A 14983-nucleotide genomic window follows, 5' to 3' on the forward strand; every position below is an offset into this window, starting at 1 on the left:
GGGAAAAGAAGCGCTGTCGGTCTATCTGTTCTCTCTGGCAGGAGGAAGGCACTGGGGTGGGTGCTGTCCGCCATCACACTGTGAAGGATGATCTTTGTCCGTCCTGCTTGTCACCACCTCTGTCCCCCAGAGTGGAGATCTGAGCCTGTTAGGTCATCATTGTTCCCACTTCTTTTCATTATTTCCCTTGAGATTCTGATCTTTTGTAACTTTAAGTTCATTCTGTTATTTATTATTTTGATCTCCTAAAGCAAACTTTTGGAAATTTGATTTGTATAAAATAAATTAAGGAGGATTAGTATTTTAAAAAATTGGTTTAGTCTGCCCACAAGCAGTTCATCTTCTAATATTTGAGGTCTCTTTAAGTAGTTTTTAGTTGAATTCATGTAGATTCTGTGTGTATCTTAGTGGATAGACTCCCAGTTTTTTTGTCCATCTCAGTTGTTTTGAATGGATTTTCTCTTTGCCTTTTCTGGCTGAGCATTTTAGGGAAATGCTTATGGTTGATGGATTTATTTTATATTCCCAACTTTGCTGAAGCTTTTTTGACTTTTAAGTTGACTTCCTTGGTTTTCTAAGGAAACCGTCTTACCACTTTTAAGAAGTGACCATTTTATTTGTTTTTTTTTTGCATATTCTCTAAATACTTTCCTTCTCCTTTCTCTTATCCCCTCTCCCCTTCTCCCTTCTATTTTCCCTTTAACTTTAACTCTTCCCCCATCATTTCTAGGACTTGCTGAAATAATGGTTCTGGGAGTGGACAGCTTGACTTTAACCCTGATCTTATTAGAAACCACTCTAGTTTTTCTTCATGCATCCATAATAGCATGGTAAAGAAAAAGCCATATTTTTTTTTAGTAGGGTTTTTTCCTTGTAAATTAAAAGTGAACATTTCTCAGAAAACCTAGAATAGCAACAAGTTAAATAGTCTTACTCAGAAATCCTAAGCTGAATGAAAATGAAAAGAAAAAAAAAACACCCACTGAAAAACCATTCAAACAGACCTTTCTATTGGCTATTCTGATTTTGATCAAAAAGAAGACCACTTAATTTCCAGTACCAAAATTGTAAAATGAGAATTCACAGCCAACAGAGAAATACAAATATATATTAGTAGTTTTTTTTTTACTCAGTCATGTGCCATTTAATTGAATTAATGGGATGCATGTATCTTTCAAGTTTAATAGAATCCAGATTAATAGAACAAGAAACAGAGGATTTAAATACCAAACCTTCTAGGAGTTGAACAAACAGTAAATGAACTCCTTGGGAGCAGATGGATTTACGAGGGACTTTTGTCAAATTCCTCAAGAATAATTCTGGTCTCCAGATAGGAAGAGGAGTGAGCTGCAGATAAGGAGGATGGCGGGCCGCTGTTCCTGGTGACAGGTGTCATTGTAAAGCTTTTAGGCCAAATGTTGGCTACAATCTGATGACCATGATTCATTTTTTTCACAGGGACAAGGCTTGTAGTTTCTGAGTGCCCGCTGTCCCACGCTCTCTGCCCTTTGGGCATGGTGCTGCCCTGGGTGGGGGAGTCCGGGGGGCCTTCTGGGTGACTGCTCCTACAGCTGCTCTTTTCTCATTCTCCCCAAGGTGCGTTTCGATAGTATTGGAGGGTTGAGCCATCACATTCACGCACTCAAAGAAATGGTCGTGTTTCCACTTCTGTACCCCGAAATCTTTGAAAAATTCAAAATCCAGCCTCCCAGGTAGGTGAAACTCCTGGTCCTAGAGGGAGGGATGCTGGCTTTCAGCGGGTCTGCTTTCTGTACCTTATCGAGCCCCCAGTCCGGTAGCTGGTGCCGTCTGAGCATGGCCAGAGAGGCCTGGCTGGCTGCCCCCACAATGTTGCGTGACTAGAGGCCTGCTCCCTTGTCCCCCCAGCCCGCCCTCCATCCCTTCCCTTCCAGAAGGCCACTTGCTGCCTCTCTGGCTGACCCGGAGCCCCCTTGCTTTGTTGCCACAGGGGCTGCTTGTTCTATGGTCCCCCCGGCACCGGTAAGACTTTGGTGGCCAGAGCGCTGGCCAATGAGTGCAGCCAGGGGGACAAGAAGGTGGCCTTCTTCATGCGCAAAGGAGCCGACTGTCTGAGCAAGTGGGTCGGGGAGTCTGAGCGGCAGCTTCGCCTGCTCTTTGACCAGGTGAGGAGCCCGTCTGTCTGGGCAGGAAGCACTGGGGTGGGGGTGGAGGGGTGAGCTCTACGTCGGAGATCAAGGGAGGGTCCTGAGGCGGGCTTCTGCCATTCAGTGTTGTGTGTACACACAGCCACCCACCCCACACATCGCTGCACTCCCTTGTGGGTCTCTTCTGCACTGGGGGGAGCCAGCCCCTGGTCAAGGCGGGGCAGAATTGTCCAGCCTCACTCTCCAAAGCCGTCTCTCCCCTGGGAGGGGGAGGTGATCTGCGGGGGATGGGGTAGGGGGAATGCTCAGACCCCTGCAGGGGGCAGAGTTGGCGCAGTGGCGCTTTGGAAACTGTCCTGCGGGAAGGCTGCAGTGACCGCTCGTTGCCATGGAGACTGCTGCCCGTGTCCTTCGGGGACGGGGAGCTGCTCACCTTCTCCTTTCTTCATCAGGCTTACTTGATGAGACCCTCAATCATATTTTTTGATGAGATCGATGGGCTGGCTCCAGTGCGCTCAAGCAGACAGGACCAGATCCACAGGTACTGGGGCTGGTGGGGAGAGGGCGCCCTCCCAGGCCCGAGGGGCTTGTGCTTGTGGGCCAAGGGGTGGACTTGGCTAGGCTTGGCCAGAATCTGCTGCTGGGCCCCTGGGCTTATGGCATAAGAGACAGTCCCTCTGGCAAATGCAGGCACCCCTGCCCTGAGCCTGGACCACCACCGATCTTTCTGGGGAGCGGCGTGGGGTGAGGGCTGCTCCTCCAGCCAGCTGTGGTCAGGCTTCAGGCTGCGTGTGTGCATGGGGGTCAGTACGTGTGTGTGCATCTGTGTATTCTGTGTGTGCACGTGTGTGTTACGGGCCTTGAGGGATCTTTCAGCTTGGGAGTAGCTAAAGGGAAGTTTGGGCATGTGCCCAGAGGGCAGCAGGGAGGCCCACGACCCAGCTGTGCCGGCTTCAGCCCCTTCCTGTCCCTTCTCTCACAGCTCCATCGTGTCCACCCTCCTCGCTCTCATGGATGGACTGGACAACAGGGGGGAAATTGTCGTTATTGGTGCTACTAACAGACTGGACTCCATCGACCCCGCGCTCAGGAGACCTGGCCGCTTTGACCGGGAATTTCTTTTTAACCTGCCTGATCAAAAGGTAAATGTCCAGTGAGCTTGTGCATGTAGCCTGCAGGCTTAGCTGTGGACGGCCCAGCCGCTGATCCAGGGCAGCTGGGTCCCCGTCTGGATCCAGGGCTGCCCCCTCAGTGCCTTCTTGGCACTGAGGAACCAGGCTGGACATTGTAGTCCGCTCTGGGCCCTTTGGTCTCCCGGAGGAGAATGGGGGATTGTTTGTGTAGCTGCTATTGTCTTTCCCTGCAAGAAGCCCCTCTAAAGCCTCAGGGTGGGGGGCAGGGCGTGGCATTGAGCTCTCAGATAGGGATCAGAAATGATCTGGATCCAGGCCCAGGGGGCTCACCCTTACTTTTTGGACACCCACTCCATAGTTCTGGTGCTTCCCAGTCGTGTTCAGGAGACCTTTGGTTAGTGGTGTCCCATTGATGAGGGGACAACTGGCCATTAGTTTTGGCTTTCTAGAAGCCTCTGCCGGTCACTCACCTGGGGGCATTCTTGAGGAGGGGGAATTGTCACATGGGCAGGGAGGGGGCTGGAGCTATGGGCAACCCCAGGTGATAGGATGGAAAGCAGGCATCTCTTTCCTTCTGGCTCGGCCACCTGCTCTCAGTGGACTCCTCCATCCTTCCTGTTGCTCAGGAAGGGCGATGCTGGGGCAGGAGGGGTCAGCCTGAAGCCTCGGGGTGTGCCTCCACACCCCCTGGGTCTCTCTGGCTCGGCTCAGACGTGATAGCCGGGAGCGCGGGTGGTTCTGGCTATGCCCTTCCACTGTGCGTTGGTAATGGAATGAGAGGGGCTATCCTAGATTGCCTGGTCAGCTCCATCCAAATGGTGGATCCCAGACACCCTTTTATGGGATAACTCCCGGTTTAATCCCAGACTTGGGAGGCACCTTCTGTGTTTTGCCTCATTTAATCTTCACAAGAACCCTGGGGATTGGGGGGGAAGGTGGGGAGTTAGGTGCTATCATAACAGTGTGTAGCTGAGGAGGCCTAGGCAGGCAGAGGCCAGGTGACTTGCCCAAGTCTGAGGCGCTTCTCGACTTCAGGCCCAGCACCCTAGCCACCGAACTCCCAGGTGCCTGTGGCAGTGAAGGAGCGTCATAGACCAAAGCCATTAATGACTGGATTCAAAAATTGTGGATTTGAAAGCCATCAGATAGACTTGAGCAGTGTAATTGTTCCCGGTGTTCAAGTAGGACGTGTACCATGGGTCAAAGGATGGTTCAATCCAAGGAATACAACAGGCAGACGAACCATATTATAGAGCGAAACAGCCAAGAAGTAGATGGAGAAAATGCTTTTGACAAAGTACATTGTCATCAATGCTAAAAATCATGGACTTAGAAGGCTTTTTAGTATCCCAGAAAGTTGCCTGAAACCATAAGCCAGCACTGTGTGCCATGGGGATACAGGAGAAACTTTTCCAGGAAATGTGGAAGGAAAGCACGGATGGCTGCTCTTCATACTGCTAGCAATCACAATCAGCAAGAGAAAAAATTAAAGGCTTAAAGATAGGGAAAGAGGAGAGAATTCTGTCCCAATTTACTGATGATGTGAACATAGGAAATCCTAGGAAGACAGTAAAAATACTGAGAGCTAATTAATGCCTTTTGTAAAGTTGCAGACTACAAAGCAAACCCATGAAAATGAACAGCGTTGGCTAATTAGGCTCTCTGTGACCCTCCTGATGGTTATCAAGTTCTGAGGAAAGACACGTAGCCTCTTTCCGTATCAGGATGTTAGCAGTTTATCCTTGTTTAATTCTTTATGATAACATGCTCATGTTTTTTGTCAGGTTTTTTTTACTCAGCTTTAATGTTTTTCTCAGGGTTTCTTAGAAATCCTTTATTTCATTCAAGATCCGCTTTTCCTTCTGTAGAATATCTTTTGCCTAGCATATATGATGTTTGCATTCTGGCATGTCATATTCCAAGCTCTTTGCTCTTCCCTAGTCGTGGCTGCCAAGTCTTGGAGGCTCGGAGCCTTCCTCCTGACTGCTTCACAGTATTTTTCTCTGATCTGGGAGCTCTGGATTTTGACCCCTGAGAGTTTTCCTTTGGATGTTTTAGAGCATGGCTGGTATAATTCTTTCCACTTCCATCTTGCCTCGCTGGTCCTAAGAGATCGAGGGCATTTTGAAGTGTGCTGTCAGGAAATGAGATTCTAAGGCTTGGTTCTGAGCAGGAACCAAGGCGGGGGGAATGTGATCATTAAGTGAACTCCCTTTGGTCAGTTTTCTTCATCACAAGGTTCTTAAACACTTTCTTCCTTTGGTTGTGGTTGCCTCATGGAGTCATTGACTTCTCTTTGGTCCATCCTATTTTCACAGAGCTCTTTTGTTTTTCTTGAACTAATTCTGTATAGCTCTCATTTATTTTTGCCCTTTTGCCTCACTTGTTCTCATTTGATCTTAGCTATTTTTTTTTTCCAATCTTGTCTTAGAATTCTTGCTTTTTCCTCTTCTAAGAATTCTGTTCTAATTCTTTTTCTGAGCTTTGGTTGTAAATCTTTTAGGGTTTCTCTCTTCTTTTGGATTTCCCTCTTGAGCTTCCCTCTTGCTATAATTGCTCATTATGTTGGGATTTATTTCTGGTTCACTTGTTCTTCCAGCTGATTTCTTGACAATGGACTTCATGTTGGGGCTGGACTCTGCTTTCTTCTGTAGGGTATTTCTTTCTTTCTTTTTGCTGAGGCAAGGGTTAAGTGACTTACCCAGGATCGCACAACTAGGAAGTAAGTGTCTGAGACCAGATTTGAACTCAGGTCTTTCTGAATTCATGGCTGGTGCTCTGTCTACTGTACCACCTAGCTGCTGGGGGACATTTCTAGTCTGAATTTCTGCCCTCTTGGTTTCATTTGTTGTTTTCTTGGGATATTATTCTAGTCCAACATTTAAAGAACTGCTCAGACTGGAGCATGTGTGAGCTTTCAGAGTTCCCTCCCACAGTGATTTTCCAGGGCAAAGTTGACTTGCCTCCCTCCTGGTTTGATTTTGAGTCCGAGCAAGCTTTCTTTGGCTTTTGCCCATTTGGAGGTTTCACTTCTATTACTGAGCCAGCTGGGAGGTGCCACAGGTTCAGAGCAGCCGAGCTACTGGCTCCTCTTCTGTCTGTTTCCTGCTCTGGCTCTTCCATCACATTCAAGCTTCATTCTGGGCTGAAAGCTAGAGCTGAGATTGTGTCCCATGGGAGTACCCTGCCACACAGCTGGAATTGCTCTTTATGTCATGAGGATCTTAAAAGAAGGAGAGGAGAAAAGGAATACACAGTGGCAATGGGGAAGGGAAAGAATGGGGAGTGTGTATGTGACATTTAAAACTCATTTACTTTTGGGCTGGTGAAAAAAGGGAAGATACGGTTGGGGATAGAAATGTATTTCACCTAACAGAGTTGTAGGAGGGAAGAGAAGAGGGAGGGAAAAGATGGAAGGGAAATTAGGGGAGGAATGAGTCCGAAGCAAAACAAACTCCCAAATGGAGTGGGAAGTAAAGAGAAGCAGAGTTATATTCTCTTGTAGCTTATATAGAGGGAAAGCCAATTAGCAGTCCTAACTAGATGTAAATGAGGGGAAATCGCCTATAAAATGGAAAAGGATAGCATTAGGGATTAGAAATCAGAATGCAACAATATGTTTATAAGAAACACGTTTGAAACATAAAAAAGTATTTCAATTGAGGTATCAAACATGATCTTAGATAAAGCAGCAATACAAATAGGCCTAGTTGAATTCAATAATCTTCACTTTTTAAAAGGTTACCATAAAAAAATGAATTCCTAATCAGTACCAAAATTATATATATATATATACTAAATAGTATAGCATCTAAATTCTTTTTTTTAAAGGTTCTATCTCTTTCTCTTTTTAATTTTAAAGCTTTTTCTTTTCAAAATGTGCATAGTTTTCACCCTTGTAAAATCTTGTCACAAAATGTTTTTTCTCCCTCCTTTTCCCCCACCCCCTCCCTAGTTGGCAAGTAATCTGATATATGTTAAGCATGTACAATATAGAAATAAAAAGGAATACATTAAATAAAAAAGCTACTTATTTCTGCTTGCATATGGCAACGTCACAAAAATTCACCACATATTAAAGCTTAAATGCTGATAAATGTAGAAAAGTATAAATATTAAATTTATGTTTTAGTGCCTATAGTATGATGAGAATTATATTCAGTAATTGCAAAGATTAAAAAATAATTTCAACTAAATATATTAATCCCAGAGAGTGAGTAGAGCAAAGAACAAATCATAAAAACACCGAACAGTTTTACCAAAGATAATCACAAAGAGGCAATATTCCAAAATTTTTGGGATGCAGCCAAAGGTATATCTAGGAAACATTTTTTCTCTCTATAGACAGACAGTGAAAACTGCCTAAAATTGACTTGTAAAAGAGAGAACAGATCAATGAACTGGACATAGATCTAAAACAAAACAAAAACCAAAAAACCCGAACACTAGAAACCAACAAGTGAAATTTCTCCAATTAAACACCAAATCTTAAATCTTAAAAATTGAAGGAAAGATGATCAAAATTGATAAAACCCCATTAATTAATAAGCTATGAACTGTTCAAAAAATCTGATAAAAAACATAAGCAATTTTAATATTAAAGTGATGAAAGATGAAGGCCACTGATGAAGAATAAATGAAGTGTTAGGAAGTACTTTGCCTTAGTATGTGCCAGCAGTTGACTGTCATTGGAACAGATCAATGATTACAAATCTATGACTTGCCTCAGTAAACAGAAGCAGGAAATAGAACACATTTGAAGGAATAGGAAAAGAAAAGGACTGTCTTTTTGAGTTGCCATATTTTCCAGAAACGCTGGGTCTAGTGTTCAGGAGGCCTGGAATGTGTCAAGGACAGAGGCCTCCCCTCCCTCTGCCCAGCTGATCTCATGTGTTATGTGCTCCCAGAGCCGGATGCTATGTGTGTCCTTGGGAGGCAAGCGGGTCTGAGCAAGGCTGAGAAGTGGCCTTTGTGGCTGGGTCCTGCATCCGCAGACCCTCCCACCTTCATGGCCTAGAGGTTCCCTAGAGCAAACAATCAAAAAAATCCCCAGCAAAGCCCCCAGGAAGTTCCATGTGAAGTCCTCGGGGACTCTTGGAAAGGGAAAGGTCGTCTCGGCTCCCCCAAGAGCCTGGGAGCTGGTGGCCTGGCCTCGGACACCGTGGGCCCTGGCTCCCCTTCTTGGGGCACTGATGAGAAGTGCCCACTGTCTCCCTCTGCCTCGGTAGGGATCCCCTCCTCTTTCCACAGGGAGCTTACCAGGGGAAGGGCCGTCACCGCCGTGCGCCCCACTCTGCGGGACACCCCGTAATCTGCCTGTGCTTTGCTCCCCAGGCCCGGAAGCACATTTTGCAGATCCACACGCGGGACTGGAGCCCCAGACTGTCGGACCTCTTCCTTGGCGAACTGGCTGAGAAATGTGTTGGTGAGTGGCTCTTTTTGAAGCTGGTGTTTGTGAATCCGTGTTGGCTCTCGTCCAGCCTGTGGCACCTGTGGTTCCAGTGTGGAAGGTCAGAGCGTGCCTTGGCATCTGCCAGTGTGGGAAGCAAGACTGGACTTTGGTCTTAGGTAGTCTGGGCGCGATTTAAACGCGGTCTCGCACCATTACTGAGAAAGCCAAGTCACGAGGCTGCCCTTCCTTCCCGGGCACGGCGCCCTCCGCTAAGCAAACCATCCTCACCGCGGGGAGCAGACCAGGAGCCCCCAGCCCTCGCCGAGCAGGCCCGACAGCCAGGATGCCCGCGTGAGGGCCCGGCACGGCCGCGCCACTCCCAGACGCGTCACGGGATCTGCTGTGCCCACACAGAGGGTCCTGCTTTCCTTCACTGCTCCTCCTTTTTTTTCCTTCTTTCCCCCTCTCACTCTTTAAGAGAATAAACCAGTGTCTAAGGCTTGCAGAGAGGCCCCTGCCCCAGAGAAGCCACCCAGGGCACCTTGTTCAGAAGGCGCGGGGCTCTGTCTCCCCTCCAGGAAGTGACTCCGCCATTGCCCGCCCGTCCATACCCAGTCAGCTACATCCAAATTGTCCTCTTCATCCACAGGGACCTCCATCTCCGAAGCAGCCTCCCTCAGCTTTTGAGCCACCGAGACCTCGACGTCTTCGGGTGAGGAGAAAACGTAACTCTCTCCAGCACACCACCAGTCTAACTTGGCCGGGTACCAGACAGCATGCACCCAACCTATTCCCTGTCGATTTGGCCTTGTGCTGCTTGGTGGGAGAGGGTGGCGTTTGGAGGGAGAGCTGGCCGAGGCCGTAGAGAGGCCGCCCTGGCCGGAGAGAGGCCCCCTGGCCGGAGAGAGGCCCCCTTGCCCCGCCCTACCCCCGGCCCTCAGGCAAGCAGCCAGACCCCCCCAGCATTCTTGCCCCTCGGCTCTCTGGCAGGCATCCCCCTGCACTCTCTGGTTTCCTTCTTCCTTCTCAGCCTTAGACGCTCCTTCTCCCTCGGCCTTTCCGTGATCTTCTTGCTAAGTTAGTCGCGGGCCACTCAGTTTCCTTCGGCATTTGCTTAGCGCTGGCGGTTGTGATGCAGGCTTTCAAATTCTCACGATACTTTTTGAAGCTAGAAAAGCCTGCCCGTCTTCAGCCCAAAGGCAGGTGGGCCGATCCCGGCCTCTCTTTCCCCACATTGGGTTTTTAAGTGGCTCCCGACTGACGTGACGCGCTGTGTCAGAGAGCCGCCGTTCTCCCCTATGAGTCCCGTAGACGTCTCAAAGCGCTCCGGGGCCTGGCTGACCCCGGCTCGGCCCCCAAAATGGGCTGCTGAAGTCCTCCGGTGTCTTGTGTCGGCTGACCGGCAGTGTCGGGGAGTGTCTGCCTGCAGGCCGGGGCGCAGGGGCCGTGGCAGAGGCGTTGGGGGTCGGGGTCTCACCCGCCGGGGTCTGGCCAGTGTGCATGTGTGAGCGTGTCTCCTCGCTCCCACTGCCAGTCTCAGCAGTGTTTTGGGTGCCCGGGGACAGGGTCTGCCCAGAGCGGATCCCCAGCTTGTCAGGGAACTGGCCATGGCCACTTCTAAGTGACGGTCCACGCTATTGGAGCAGGTGCTGGTGGGCACGAGTCCCCCCTTGGGCTGCAGAAAAGCCTGCCTTCTGTTTTTTATGGGGCCCAATGGGATCCCTCCGTGTTTTCCCCTCTGAAGGGACCTTGTTGGGAGTCCTTGGGGTTGGGGGGTGTCAGTGTGTGAGCGAAGAGGAAGAACACTTGTCATTGGATGGACCCCTGGGAAGCAGATCTCTGGCGGGGAGAAGCCCTCTGGAGTGGGTGCCCAGCTCCTTCAGGGCACAAGCTGTGCTCGGGCTCCTCTCTCGGGGAGAGCTGACGTGGCTCCTCTGGGGGCGGCTTGTTAGGAGAAGGCTCCCAAGTAGCCTTGGTGCCGTTTGGGGGCCGGGGCGGGCTGGGGGTCAGGGGGAAGTGGGCACGACATGCTGAGCTCCTCGGGAGGCTGAGGCCTTGGTCAGGGGCGCCAGGTGGAGGCCGGGAGCGGGCAGGACCCTCCGGGGAGGACTTCCCTTAGCATCCGGGGCTTTCGGGCGGCCAGCAGAAGTCACAGATACTTCTTTGTAAGAGAATCCTAGAGCAGGAATGTAGCTGGGACCCAGCCGCGGGCCGCGGAGGGCACTCGCTTTGCCTGCCTCGGTTTCCCAGGCTTCCGGCCTGGCACGCGGTTCTCCCCGGCTCCGTGTTAATGGTTATCATGGTACAGTGAGGATTGTTTGCAGCGGGTCTGGTGCCTTGGGCCCTCGCGCTGCTGGTTACATGCTCCCGCCTTGGGGTGGGCTGGCGCCGCGGGTCACCGGTCTCCCCCGAGACACAGGGGGTCCGCATCTCTGGAGAGCGTCAGCACGGGGGCCGAGGGGGGGCGGGCACCCCCGGGCCCAGAGTCGGTCTCACCGCGGCCCCTTCCTGTCTCCCTGTGTGCACTAGGCTACTGTGGCGCGGACATCAAGGCCCTGTGCACGGAGGCCGCCCTGCTCGCCCTGCGCAGGCGCTACCCGCAGATCTACGCCAGCAGCCACAAGCTGCAGCTGGACGTGTCCTCCATCGTGCTGAGCGCGCAGGACTTCCACCACGCCATGCAGAACATCGTGCCTGCCTCCCAGCGCGCCGTCACCTCCTCGGGCCACGCTCTGTCACCCATCATCAGGCCTCTCCTGGAGAGGAGCTTCAACCACATCCTCTCTGTGCTGCACAGAGTGTTTCCTCACGCCGAGACTGGCCAGGGGGATCGACGAGAAGGTAGCGCCCCCTTGGGGGTCGGGGGCGAGGAGCAGCGGGCTCCAGGGGGCTTCCCGGGCCCCCCCTCACTAAAGAAGGGGACCTTCTGGAAGATCAGTCGCCCAGAGCTCCCTTGGGCTGCTTGGGATTAGGGTCAGGCCTTGGGCATCCTGGCAGGGCCAGCAGCTGGTGGGCTCCGCAGGGGAGGAGGGGGTGGGCTCGGCGACCGCCGCCCATCCCCCCGAGGCCCATCCCCCTGAGGCCTCTTTTGTCCCCTTCTCGGACAGACGTGCAGAGCCTCCTCCTCGAGGACAGTGACGATGAGAACGCTTTGTCGATATTCGAGAGCAGCTGCCCCTCCGGCTCACCAAAGAAACCGTCCCCCACTGTCGCCCCCAAGCCCTACCTGCATTTCTGCACGTGAGTGTCCGCCCTGCGCCCGGGTGGCCGGGCCCGCGGCAGCGTGTCTCGGGGGTGGCCATCTTGGCTCTTGTTTCTGAACCCAGGGTACCTCCCAGAGTGTCCCACGTGGATCCCCCCTGGGGGCCTTTTCTGGGAGGGAAGGGGCCAGTGTCCCCACAGGTGGGCCCTCGGTTAGGCCCTGACCAGCCAGTCTTAATGACGCATGGTCTGTCAGCACAGCCTCGGGCGACTCCTCGGAGCCCCAGCAGGGTCTCCTGTGCCCATCAGCGGTCCCCTCGGTCCTGTTTCCCATCCGGCCTGCAGTGTGCTGACCCTGGGAGGCGGGCAGAGAGGAGGCTGGTCTGTTGGGCCTTCCAGAGGCTGGGGGTGCTCTGGGGCTGGCTTCTGACCACTGTGACTCTCGGACTCCGTGGGGAGGGGCAGGGCCAGGGAGGAGGAGGCTCTCTGGAGCTGGCGCCCTCTTGGGGAAGGAGGGGAAGAGCCCCGGCATCATGTGCGCTGCAGGTCCAGCTGCCCCTCATGGCCTGGGGACCTTTGGGTCCGAGGGTACCGTGGGCACATGTATCCAAGCGGCGTCCTTTGAGTGCCATGTGCTGCGCACTTGGTCTCCACCAAGCTCTCGGTGCCCACCCGTCTACCAGTGGGATTGGGTCTGGTCTGAGCGAAGCCTGTAACCTTGGAACAGCGTGCCAAGGTCCCCTCTGTAAGTCGTGGAGCCGTCCTGAGCAAGGCCCCCCCCCACATCAGGCCTGGGAAATGCTCATGGCTCCTCAGACCGGGGAGTGCCGGCAGCTCTGGAGTCGGCGGGCGCCTTGTAGCTGGGCCCCGTGCAGAGGGCTCTCGGTGGGCGCTCGGGGCGGGAAGGTCGGCACCAGGGGCCGCGGTCCTAGGGTGACAGGTGGACCTGAGAGCCCGTGGGTGGCGAGCGGCGGCCCAGGTGAAACCCTGGAGAAACGGGCCCCATACCGGGCAGTATGGCACAGTGTTGGGGGCGCAGGGGCCTGGGGAGCCGTCGGGCAGAAGGGGAGTTGGGAGAGGACGAAATCCAAGAAAGCCACGGTTCAGGTGAGAATGCAGCCTGAGCAGGTCCCTCAGCCTTAGGTGCCTCAGTTTGCTGCTCTGTACAGTGGGGGCAAGGAGAGCGCCACTCCTGCCTCCCAGGGGGAAAGTGCTTCAGGCAGAGCAGGCACTTGATGCCGTCTGAGAGTCCTGTCCAGGGATGGTGGGACACTGTGTCATTAAGTGGTAACATAGTAGCACAACTCGCTCAGTGGGCCCTCTCCATCTGCTCTGATGTGTGTCATTAAGTAGTAACATTTTAGCTCCAGTCACTCCCAGGCCTCTCTACTGACTGATACACTTGCATTAAGTAGTAACAGCTCAGAGGCCCTCTCCATCTCAGACACTATGTCATTTAATAGTAACATGTTAACATAAGTCTCTCTTGGGCAACTCTAGGACTCCTCCCTCCCTCCCTCCTCCTCCTTTCTTTCCTTACTTCCTCCCTCCTTCCCTCCCTCCCTCTCTATTGACAACATGCATGGGCAATTTTTCCAACATTGCCCCTTGTGAAACCTTTTGTTCCAGATTTTCCCCTTCCCCCCATCCCCTCCCCCAGCTGGCAGGCAGTCCAACACATATTAAATATGTTAAATCCAATATATCGCTCCACATTTATGCAGTTATCTTGCTGCACAAGAAAAATTGGATCTAGAAAGAAGGAAAACGAAGTGCAAGCAAACATCAACAGAAAGTGCGAAAATACTACGTTGTGCTCCACACTCAGCTCCCACAGGCCTCTCTCTGGGCGTAGAGGCGCTTTTCATCGCTGACCAAGTGGAACTAGTTTCAATCCTCTCATTGTTGAAGAGAGCCATGGCCGTCTGATACACTTTCATTAAGTAGTAACATGTTAGCAGCGACCCTCTCCACTCAGATGTTGTCATTAAGTAGCAACATTTTAGCCCAAGTCGCTCTGGCCCTCTCCTCTGACTGATACTGTGTCATTAAATAGTAACATTTTAGCCCAAGCCGCTCAGGCCCTCTCCTCTGACTGATACACTTTCATTAAGCAGTAACATGTTAGTCCCAAGTTGCTCTGGAGCAGCCGGCCCTCTCCACCCCAGATATTGGCATTAGGTAACAACATTTTAGCCCGAGCCGCTCAGGCCCTCTCCACCGGCTCAGATCCTCTGTCTGACAGATGGGGAAGGCTCCTCTTCCAGTGTTCATGCCTTGGGGGGGGATACAATAAGATTGCTCCACTCCTTGCATGTGCTTCTGAGAGAGGTCACCCCGAGTGCCCTCACAGCCCTGCTCTGGCCCAAGAGGCTCAGCCACTGGGCAGGCAGCAGAAGGGACAGCTCAGGGTGATTTCTGAGGAGATCTGCCCCCGTGTTGTTAGAGCGAGGCCCGTGTTGGGCGTTCACGAGATCGTCGGAAAGCTCCTGTCACTTTGGGGAGAAAGTGGGAGACCGCACAGTCCCCATGGCGTGTGTTGTCTGAGGACCTTCAAGGGAGGCTTCCTGCCTGCCGCATCCTGCCCTGGACCCCAAGGGGCATGGCCCCAACAGAAACCTGACCCGGCCCGGCAACCAGAAGCTTCCGAAGATGGCCAGATGGTCTGGGGGTCCAGACGGAGGGACCGAACTGGGCAGAGAAGGGGCTCCTAGTCCATCCCTTGGGCGCCTAGGCACTTCCAGCGCCCACCCCCGGCCCCCTGCTGCCCCCTGCCTCCAGAGGGGGGCGTGGACCTCTCCCCCATCACACACGCATTTACACAGACACCCACCCCCACACAGACACCCCCCCCCCATACACACACAGTCAGACTCACATACACTCGTATATCCCCATCGCCATCGCTTCTTTTACACCCTCTTCTCTTGTTGGGGGGGTAATCTGCTTGCCTTGTCTTTCTTCCCCCCCACTTCCTGGCTCAGACAGTGTTGGGTGGTCTTGTGCCCATCGCTTCATGTTGGGGGCCGAGGGCTACATGCAGACCCTGCCCCAGGGCCGGGGCCAGGAGGGTGCAAAGCAGTCTGGGGCCTCGTGAGCACAGCTTTTCCCAGTGGCGGGGAATAGTCCTT

At 52.5% G+C, this 14983-nt stretch overlaps 1 protein-coding gene across 2 annotated transcripts in view; it reads left to right on the plus strand.

The window, feature by feature from the left end:
• ATAD2B (ATPase family AAA domain containing 2B) overlaps positions 1-14983 on the plus strand; it is a 63688-nt gene that overhangs the window by 29717 nt on the left and 18988 nt on the right. For both annotated transcript variants that reach the window (XM_051974074.1, XM_051974075.1), the window contains exons 11-17: positions 1597-1712; positions 1970-2144; positions 2579-2667; positions 3109-3268; positions 8594-8684; positions 11181-11492; positions 11759-11891. In XM_051974074.1, the coding sequence (XP_051830034.1) occupies positions 1597-1712; positions 1970-2144; positions 2579-2667; positions 3109-3268; positions 8594-8684; positions 11181-11492; positions 11759-11891 (1076 nt within the window). The remainder of the gene's footprint in view (positions 1-1596; positions 1713-1969; positions 2145-2578; positions 2668-3108; positions 3269-8593; positions 8685-11180; positions 11493-11758; positions 11892-14983) is intronic.

Source organism: Antechinus flavipes, chromosome 2 (assembly GCF_016432865.1).
Source record: "Antechinus flavipes isolate AdamAnt ecotype Samford, QLD, Australia chromosome 2, AdamAnt_v2, whole genome shotgun sequence".
In the NCBI taxonomy this organism is placed as follows: Eukaryota; Metazoa; Chordata; class Mammalia; order Dasyuromorphia; family Dasyuridae; genus Antechinus; species Antechinus flavipes.